Source organism: Crassostrea angulata, chromosome 2 (assembly GCF_025612915.1).
Source record: "Crassostrea angulata isolate pt1a10 chromosome 2, ASM2561291v2, whole genome shotgun sequence".
Taxonomy (NCBI): domain Eukaryota; kingdom Metazoa; phylum Mollusca; class Bivalvia; order Ostreida; family Ostreidae; genus Magallana; species Magallana angulata.
Window position 1 is genome coordinate 12,089,023 of NC_069112.1, and position 11,242 is coordinate 12,100,264.

An 11,242-nucleotide genomic window follows, 5' to 3' on the forward strand; every position below is an offset into this window, starting at 1 on the left:
AAGATCAGTTTTGGGCAAAATATCAACAAGAGCAAAAATTGAAAAAAAAATTGTCCAATTCTTCCATTGTTTAGCTGTAAAGCCTCCGAAGGAAGATGCAATTTTCCGAGGAATTGCCCCAATGTTACTTGCTGCATCAACAGAGTCAACTCTTTCTTGAATTGTGACTAGCTGTTCTGGGTGTATAACTTTTAATCCTAGCCACAATTTCATCATTTTTTTGGCAGTTCCTTGAAATAAATTATGCATCGGATCGACAATAGACATTCGAACAGGATCAAAATAATCAATTTCACATAGTTTTGAAAATCTAACCCCCAAAGAAGATTCAAGTCTATCTCTTTCTGTCTGAGTTTTAGCCTTTTTCAGTTCTCTGATTGAAGACATGTAATTTTCTAATGTGCGTTTTGGCCAACTATTTACATCAAAACAAGAGTAATCTCTCTTGCCAAAATCTCCAGGAAATTTTTTAGAACATTTTGAGCACCCTAAACATGCTGAGTGACCTAAAAATCCACAAAGTTTTCGAGTTGCTGATATATCACAACCAACACAGAGAAGTGCTATTTTGAATGTTTTTTTAACATTAGGACTTTTGGATGACAAAAGTTGAAATCCTTTTGACCAACCTAACTTTAGTTCATCTACTAATGGAGAAATGAAACTATTTACAGAAGGTTCATGATTGAGATCTGGTATTACTCCTATCAACAGCACATTCTTTAATTTGAATCTTTCTTGTCTTGGTAGATTTAAAATAACAGCATAAATTACTCCAATAGAGTATTTCACATGCTCAAATGGCTGGAACCAATCTAAGTTTAACATTAGTGCATAGTTATTTCTATGATTTAAAAATGAACTTTTTTCGGTTGTCATAAATTCCTTCCAAATTTTCCCATCATACAAATCAGTCATGAATCCTGGCTGTTGTTTTCTTGATCTCCATATTTCACATTATCTTCAAATCCAGGCCTCCTGACCAAATTTTGAAGAGATTGTTGTAATGACTTATAGCAATAAGATTTAAATGGATAAAGTTTTGTTGTACCATCTGACAGTGTAACATGCTTTAGCAACAATTCTCCACATTGTTTTCTTCTCGCAAGTTGCGTATGGTTTGGAAATTCCTTGTAAGAACATTTATCAGAAATAGTTTGCCCTTCAACATTCAAAAAGCATTCCTCATATTTGTATATAGAAAAACATTTTCTGCATACAACAAATTTTAAAAAATTGTCTTTTTTAAGACCTAACTTTTTCCATAACAAATAGACTGATCCAGGAAAAACTGCGGCAAAACTTGAAAAAATGACAGATTCTTCACCCAGCTGACTAAAAAGATAACAAATGATTCATAGCAGAATCGGGAAGTGCAGATACAGCTTGCCATGTACACAAAAACATACAAAACCATATCAAAAGTGTTCCTAACTTTACATTCTTATTTGGAACATTCTCCACATGCGTATTGTTATCTGTGGTATCACCTGTCTGCAAGTCTAAATCTATATCATCGATGGATATGTTATTCCAAACTTCCTCATCACTGTCCATATCATTGTCATGAACATCTTGTGAAACATTTTTCTTAACATAAGAAGCAAAAACATCAGATAATCTATATGATGCAAGATTATCATCTGACGAAGATTGGTTATCTATATGCTCACACATTTGTACATCTGGTTCATTTTCAAAATCTTCCAAAGTCTAGTACTACTCTCAAAATTTTCTTTTGTGTGCTGTTCAAAATACCTAATAGAAAAAGATTGTTTACAGCCAGGACATTCCTTTCTAGACAATTTCTTTCTATGAGCAATGTGACAAAATGAGAGTTTACGTTTCTCTGACATTTTTGATAGCTATCAACACTTAACGAATACAGAGTTCATAGTAAAAATAATTGAAACATCCATGGATACACGATAGCCTGCAAAATTTACAGTTTCTACATTTTTTGACTAAAAAAATACAATGATCAGTAAATCTTAACAATTTGTCTCTTTTGTGTTGCTCATCCTCTAGGATCTTTTTAAGTTTAACCACTTCTCTGTCCTCTGCTCCAAACAGTTCTTGAGCTGTCCTGTTTCTTTTTGCCACAAATGTATCGTCAATTCTGATTCCCCTTTCTTTGATTTCCTGTTCAATCTCCTTTTCTGTGGTATCAAAGGTGTCATCTACGATGTCCACTATAATTAAAATGTGAAGGATTGCAAAATGTGTATTGTGCTAAAATATATTGTTATACTTTCATGTTAAATACTGAAATCTGATTGGTTAAGACACAGTTGATAATATTTTCTATTACCCTCAGCGTTTGCAACGCACTTAGCAACGGGTAACATTAAAAAATGTTACATGCGCGAAAATTATGCACGTACGGTTCGCTGTAGAATTCACGTTATTCCTATATAAAAGCAGTAAAATTTCTTAAAAATTTAGACATTCAGTATAACAAAATAAATAGTGCCTGTTTGGGAGGATAACAGTTGAAATTGACACCCCTCGAAAACCATTGTCAACCTCCGCTTCGCGTCGGTTGACAATGGTTTTCTCTGGGTGTCAATTTCAACTGTTACCCTCCCAAACAGGCACTATTTATATAATGTAAATGTCCCTAATGTAACCAAATTGTAAATAAAGGTCACATTCAGAAATTAACATACATATTTTACTGCTCATCAAAAGTTTAAGTATTCATATTTTTAACTGTAGGGTATCAATATAAATCTGCACAGAAAATATGAATTTAAGCCAAATCATACCAAAAAACTATAGAAGACAAATACAAATGGGGATAGAAGAATTGGAAAAACATTAACGCCAATAAAGGCATTGGTACCCGTTTGGGTGCAACCCAAACGTCATTAGCAATGTACTTAAAATTCTTAGTATGATTCAACCTTATCCCACTGTGCTACTGAAATCTGAAAAAAAATACTTTTCACATGTCAAAATAATAATTTAATAAAGTTAGCAATTAACTTTTTTATACTTTCATGTTAAATACTAAAATCTGATTGGTTTAGACGCAGTTGATAATCCGTTCTATTACCCTCAGCGTTAGCAACACACTTCGCAACGGGTAACACAACGAATTGTTACATGCGCGTAAATTATGCGCGTACGGTTCGCCGTAGAATTCACTTCATTTCTATATAGAAAAAGTAATTTCTTTTTTTAAAAATAAGACATTCAGTATAATAAAATAAATAGTGCCTGTTTGGAAGGGTAACTTTTGAAATTGACACCCCTCGAAAACCATTGTCAACCTCCGCTTCGCGTTGGTTGACAATAGTTTTCTCGGGGTGTCAATTTCAACAGTTACCCTCCCAAACAGGCACTATTTATATATTATAATTTAAAATTTATATTTACAGTTCATAGGAGAGACAGTTTCAAACTTTTCTGGTTTGCTAGTTTCTTTCCTTGCCTTTTCCAGTCTTTTATTACGTCTTTTTTCCCTTCTTTTCTGCCTTTTTTCATTGGTGGAATGTCGACCCATTTTATCTATAAAAAATAATGTTCACATTAGATAACTATAGACTAGTTAGAAATTTTATCTCTTTAAGGACATAGCTATTATTCTCAGTTCTTACTGCACACTAAAAAGTTTTGATTCCATGACAATGTATGCAGTCACTTGCTTGTCTGAAAGATCTGCTCTTTGCTAGTCTGCATGATCTTCCCTTTGATGGCAAATAAATGTGAAATAAAACTAAACAACCTACTGGAAATTATTACAAGGTTAGCTTTATAAAAAGCTAAGAAATTCAGCCAGCTGAATATCAATTTTTAGGTCAAAAGAGAATATGCAATCTATTTAATATACCAAATACATGTATAGTCTCCAGAACAATTATGATATGCAAATTTACATTTATAAAATGCAGGTGTACTTAGTTTGCACATTTTTTTATGACTGAAGAAGTGCATAACATCGGGGGTAAGGGGAGGCCTGATCCCCCCCCCCCCATTAGTTCCTCACAAAAAAAAACATTTTTCATGATTTTTAAAGAGGTGTCCCTATTATTTAAGGCGGTATGGAACACCTGTTGCTATCAATGTGAATCAAAGTACATTAAAACTGAAATTCTTTCACTAGTGTAGAACTTTCAAATTTAACAATATTTAACCTAAAAAGGTTTTAAAAATTTATGGAAAGGGAAAATTTTTAAAATCCCCATGGCAGCGGTATTGGATCTCATGATTTACAGATCCGCAGTGAACCCTACGCTGTTATAAAGTTGTATTTCGATTTTGGAAAATAAACTGTTGATAACATTATACTTGATTTTATTGTTATTTCAATAATTAATATGTCACAGCATGGACTTTACCACCTTAAAGGAACTTCACGCTACCAGCACCCCTCCCCCTCCCACACACTGATATATTGGACGGTTGAGTATTGCAAATGATTGCTCTCTGTAATTCGTGGTCCCTTGTCGCAAACAACTATATCAATATCAGGTATACCAAACCGTGGCTCCAGACGATGACAGCGGACACAAAATACATGATACAAAAGTGTAACTGCGAAGTTTGACCAAAAGAAACTGACCATTTTCAAAACTTACGCGAATTTCTTTAATAGTAACAACTGACTGTTTAATTTCTTCCCAGAATATCAATTTACTCAAGTGCATTTAAAGTTTCATTCTATCTTAATTACATGTAGCTAACTAATAATCAAAAATGTACAAAAGATCCTAATAACAAAATTCCAAGCTTTTCATACAGTTCTCCAGACCTGTTAATGACAATTTCATCTGGTCACCACACAGCATAATTATTTACAGTGTCTACAGACTCTCTAACCTCCCTGACCTAATTCGCTGCTTCTGCTAACATTAATTATGCAACATCCCTTGACTTGATGAACTCTTTACAACCATTGGTTAGCAGCTAGTAACCTCCATGCAGTTCATAGACCTAATTTCATGACATAACATTCTGGCTACCACATTTAATTGACCACAAAGCTGTAGCCCCAATTTTTACATTTACACACACTCTCTCTCTCTCTCTCTCTCTCTCTCTCTCTCTCTCTCTCTCTCTCTCTCTCTATTTTAAATTGTGAACTGAATATAATATAACAATGTTTACTTTAATGACCGCAGCATGACTTTAGTGAAATTAATAATAAAAATTATAACAGAACCAACAATCATTTATACACTATGACTGGAATTTTATTTGTTATTAATTTTCAAGGCACCATGGTATTGTCAGCAGTCAATAAAAATATATGTAGGGCCAGAGGCTATAATAAGCTGTGCCTGCTGCCTAATCCCCTCCAATATATTATATTGAATAAATTATTGTTTATTTATATGTTTACTGGAGACTGTGTGTGAGCGAGAGAGAGAGAGAGAGAGAGAGAGAGAGAGAGAGAGAGAGAGAGTTTATATTAATTTATAATGCATGCTGCATGCTAATCACTCTCTCATGCCTTAATTAAAAACACAGGTGTTTATGTCTTTTATTTATTTGTTTTTGAACTTTTCTTTTTCTACAAACTATTAACTAGTCTCTCTCTCTCTCTCTCTCTCTCTCTCTCTCTCTCTCTCTCTCTCTCTCTCTCTCTCTCTCTAGCCTTAGTCTGTTTCTTAATACAGTAAGATGCATCCTCTACAAATCAAGCAGTTGTGCTTATAAATCCATTTTCTCTGGCAGTAATATTGAATCAGAATATGCATGGAATTTATTGAATGAAAAAAAAAACAGAATGTGATCTATTTCTGAAATGTACACCTTTGTACCTGTAACATCTTCATTTGTTTATCTTTTATGTTCAAGCTTACACCAATGACTCCAGCTTCTCAAGAATTACATGTACCTGAAACACCAACAACTAGTGGAACTAATTTATCCCTTGGTCAAGAGGCATGTCTTTTAAATTACATTTTTATTAAGAATTACAACTACAATGAAGGCAGTATCTGTCATGGGCATGGCAATATCTTTCATGGACCCCTGACTTTATTGTAAATTTATATACAGCGATAAATTCAATTATTTACAATACTTAATTAAGTAAATAATAACTGAGTCGACCAAAAAAAAACCATTAAGTGTAGATTTTCAAAATGAAAAGATTTTATTTGCAAAATATACAAAATCATATAGGGACACATGAAATTAAATTGCTTTGAACAATTTTTACAACTTTTCATTTTTTTGTAGAATCGGATAATTGACTACCTCAGGTCAATAGATAAGAAGATTGACTGTTTGTCGACAGAAGTAAAAAAAACTCAGGGAGGAGATTTCCTCAAGCAAAGACTGTAGAAGGAAGGAAGACCCGAAATCTACCATACCTCCAAGAATCAGAGTAAGCTTATATGTAAATGTGATTTATTTATGCAGTAAAAAGATAAACTTTTAAGAGGTAAAGCACTCTTTTCATTTGATATTGCACCATTCTACCTACTTTTGGCTCTGTCAACATGAGAAGTAATTTTCAGAGACAGATAATTTCTTATTTTTTTATAAATTAGATATGATAACATGACTTAAATTACATGCATGTGAAAACTTAAAATGTTGAGTCCTTATACCTATCACATTTTTTCCCAACAGACAGCAGTTCATGATGCATACAAGCATGCTATAGAGGATGGTTATGAAGAATGGGTGACAAAAATGGCAGACAAAAAAATGAAGTAAAAAGCATTTTTTGTTCATATCTACATTTATAAGTTCTTAAAAATTCAAATCATCCATGTCAGTGCTTACTATTTTACAAGCATTGCCATTTAAATGTAAAGAATGTTAAAGACTGTTTTCTATTATAATAATTTTAAGCTACTAAGTTCTCAAATCTCTTTGATATATATAATTTCTTATTTACATGTATAATTATATCTATAACAAAGCTTTAGTCATTTTTATTTTTAATTGTTAGATCATTACATTGGGAAAATCATGAGTTAACACAATTGTATAAATTCTTAAAGGGTCTCATCTGATGAAAATAAGGAGACAACTGAAGCGGTAAGGCGCTTTGTGAAGGGACTTTACCCTGAGGTTCAGGATGGTGTAATCCAAGGTATGATGTTCAAGTACATGTAATATATACATACAAGATATATTAATTTTGACAACACTTTAAACTATTTGTTTTTTAATGAATTGCTTCTGCATACTTTTAGTATTGAGATGGTTTCTTATTCATCCAAAATTACTCTATACAGATTTATTTCACATAATGTTAAGCTTATACTCATTCTAATTACATGTATTAATTCATCATGGAAACCCATTGCTCTCTCTCCTACACACTGCCCATTGGTTGAAAGCAGTGTAACGGAGAGAAAACCTGTGGGTTCTGATGATGATCTTAATTATGATTAGTGATATATGTATTTATAATATATTTCCTTTCAATATACATTGTGTGTATGTACCCTTTATTTCAATTTTTAGCTGCTGTGGGGAGGTACTTTGACTCCATATCTCAAAAAAACCACAAAGAGTCTACAGGAAAAGTAGACAAGCACAAAATGAAAATGCTTCATTATAGCAGAAGAAAAAGGATAAATGAATTTCTTGTAGCTTATGTTATATTGAATAGATAAGTTGATTTAAGTTTATTTTTGAGCCATATGGTGTATACAATTTCAAAGATAAGAAGAAGAAAATTTTAAGCTTAATGAAAACATTGCATACTACAGTTGTCAACAAAGATTGCTTGTACATTTACTAATTGTATTTTTATAGTAAAGAGAACGAAGTCTTCATATTATTTGCATGTGGTGTAGATTTTTTCCTCCTATTGCATTTATATTTTTATTTGTAGAAATTGCAGTGGAGAACATCCATGATCTAAAAAAAAACTGGCTGGGATGAAGAGAAAAAGAGGCGTGTCCGTGATGCCATGGACATTACGTACATGTCCTCGGAGGAAGAGGTAAATAGTGATGAGGACTCCTTCTTCACTGTCAAACCTCTGCCGTGGAGATCTGAGGAGTTCAGCGGGATTATTGCAGAGCTGGACTTTAAGTTCGAGAAGACTCAGTCAAGTCGCTCTCGAAGACAAAAAATAAAAAGAGTCAAGGGCAATAACCCCTCTGAAAGACCAAAACCCACTCTCAGAGATGGGCATGAGTGGGTGTTTGTATAAATGCTCCTACAGTAGAACAAGGTTAGAGCAGATACTCCAGTCAAAAATTTGTAAATAAAGTCATGCCAGTTTTACTTTTATTCCTCTTACCCGTATCTTTAACAGTGTAAATTCCATTATAAATTTATATTAAGATATAAACTATTACAGTAACAATGAATCATTATCTTTCCTGCCTGGAGGTCTGCTATAATCTTGTTGTACTGTTTCAATTAGATATTCTACAAACTTGAGCAATGGTTTTCAATTAGATTAATATTTGTGGGTAGAAAATCATTATGTAAATTACATTTCTTTCTTAAACAATTCCCTGGTTTAATATTTTCCTCAATGTTGTCATATACACTCAATTCTAATGTTATAATTTTATTTTATTTTTTATTAATGATGTGAAAATATGACACATTACGAAAGAAAATTTTATATTAAAAAAATTAAAACTTAATTCATGTAACATAAATTTAATTTTGATTTCCTAAGCTATATAGCTGGTGTATTGAAATATTCTGTATAGATAGCTTGTCCCGATTAGACACACTCTATTCTCAGATCCTCCCCCATGTCATATAGAAATTATTTTTTAAAATTGGTATGACTTTGGAATGATTGTGAGTTTTTATTTGGATTTAATCATATTTCATTTAACAATTTCAATAAGGATTTGAAAACATGCACAACCTACATGTATCCTCTCCTCATTTTTTCTTTAAAAAATGATATTATTAAATGAGGCATTTTGAAATCATGGTTGATTAAAGGTTCCTTGTGAATAGTGTGCCATCCAATTTTGAATCCATGTCCATTTAGTATGGGATAAGCCCACAGATTTCAATTGATAATTATCTACTTTGAGACTTCTTGATAATTATAAGTTTATAAACATAAAATGTTGACTATATAAGTTTCATTGTTTTGGTTTTTGTTTAAGTAATTGTGTATTTAATATGAAATGATTAGATTGATTAATGTTGATAAGGAATAAGCATTCATGATTTAATGTTTTTAAATGCAATTTTCTTTTTTAAAGAAACATTTTATATGCACCAATTATGCATCTTTAAAAACCATTAATTATTATTTTGCCATACATGTATTAAAAACTTTGTATTTATTGAAAAGCAATACTTTGGGAATCCAGGATGAGATTTTGCCCCAAAAGTTGAACCATTTATCGTTTTTTGTGTTTTTGTGAATGGGATTTACATTTTCCATGCACTGAGGAACTTTGTACAAATAAATTGGCTCATGCTTTATGACAACAACCCTCCATATTCTTTTATCTTTAGACTCTGTTGGTAATTAAGCTGCTCTGCTACATGGATATGTCTTTTCAATAATAATAAAAAACAATGTTACTATCTTTAAAATAAGTCAAAAATTTAAACAAATGTTGAATTTTGGAAAATGACTTGCATGTACTTGCTTGTAGTTCTTAAAACTCAATGTAAAGTGAGGTACAATAAACACATGAATGTAGAATATAAGTTGAGTAAAATGAGAAAATTAAACTAAAACTCGACGTAAAATTGGGTATAAAAAACATTTAAATGTGGAATATAAGTCGAGTAAAATGAGTGAATAAACCTGAAACTCGACGTAAAATTCTATATAATAAACATTTAAATATGGAATTTAATTTGCGTAAAATGAGTGAATAAACTTGAAACTTGACGTAAAATTAGGTATAATAAACATTTAAATCTTGAATTTAAGTTGCGTAAAATGATTAGATTAAACTTGAAACTCGGCGTAAAATTCGATATAATAAACATTTATATGTGGAATAAAATGTGGAATATAAGTCGAGTAAAATGAGTGATTACACATAATGAAGTTTAAATAACTTTTTACTTGTAGTTTACTTTGCGTTTAATTGTATATTAAATGTCATTAAATCTCGGCGTTTAATAAGAATTTTACGCCATGAAAACTTCAAGTACACTCCACATAAAATTTAAAATTAAATCCGCATTAATTGTCTAAATTTCACGTATAATATGGGAATTAATAGGAGTATAATTTGTGATTAAACGTCACTTTTCGTGCAGTGTATCATCTCTTTGGAAATGTATTTCTCCTTAGTAAGTACGTGTAGAAACTGATACATGTAATTGTGAAAACCATAGAGGAATGCATGCATGATCTGCGCATAATAACTGCTTGATACAATATTTCTTTTCTCCTACATGCTTTAAGTCTATGATAATAAGAACATATATGCTTCAGACACGTTGAATCGGGGGGAGGGGGAGCAGGAGGGCACATCCCCCCCTCCCCCCCCCCCCCCGATAAGATTGTGAAGATTTTGAAAATTCAAAATTCCTTTTTTTGCATGTCAAGAAAAGATGGATGAGTTTGCCCCCCCCCCCCCCCGCGCAAAATTTCTTTCCATTACGTGTACATTATAAACTTAGCGAAATTATGCCACGAATATCCCTTGGCAAAGTCAAATAACCTCAACCCCCACCTCGGAAAAATTTTCTGATCCGCGCATGCTCCCCCTCCTCGAAAAAGAAAATTATTCTTCAAACCCCTCTGTAAAATTTCCAGGATCTCCGCATATATACTTTAAGATTCATTGGCGCTTGCGTTCGATAAAAATGCGTGTAAAATGTTTGCTAATGTCTTTTTACCATACCAGGAATAACCACAGTCCCACTCTGTGAATAAAATGCGGCGAGTCAAACTATAGACAACGTGTTAAGATCTATATTTCCTTATAAACATGTAGTGTAATACTTTGTTTCTTTTAATCAGTGTTATACATCTAATATTGTACCATGGTCAGCTATCAATTTTTTGTATTACGTCACAAGTATGACGCAGCTATGACGGAAGACCTAAACCTTGCTTGCAACGAGCTCGTCTCTAGTTTTACAATATTATTATAAAATTGATATTTACTGTAAAGCAAAATATAAAACTTGATATGTTTTGCTAAATATTTTTTTTTACATAGATGAATCCAACATCTACTACTAGCGGGCAACAACTTGAAGTGGTAAACAGCAGCTTAAGCAGTGTAGATGCACAACTTACATATACGCTACTTGTAAACATAGTGAATAAGAATCAGACTGAATCAGGACCAAAAGAAACTTTAAGTGCACA

At 32.3% G+C, this 11,242-nt stretch overlaps 1 protein-coding gene and 1 pseudogene across 1 annotated transcript; one reads left to right on the forward strand and one right to left on the reverse strand.

Moving 5' to 3' along the window:
* Positions 1-914: 914 nt before the first annotated feature.
* LOC128173896 (uncharacterized) lies at positions 915-3,613 on the reverse strand. Its single transcript, XM_052839570.1, has 3 exons — positions 3,382-3,613; positions 1,997-2,192; positions 915-978 (listed from the first exon to the last, which is right to left on the reverse strand). Exons 1-3 carry the CDS (start codon positions 3,506-3,508, stop codon positions 915-917), a joined length of 387 nt encoding a protein of 128 aa, XP_052695530.1. The 5' UTR covers positions 3,509-3,613.
* Positions 3,614-5,607: 1,994 nt separating this feature from the next.
* Positions 5,608-8,465, forward strand: LOC128170376 (uncharacterized; annotated as a pseudogene).
* Positions 8,466-11,242: the final 2,777 nt, after the last annotated feature.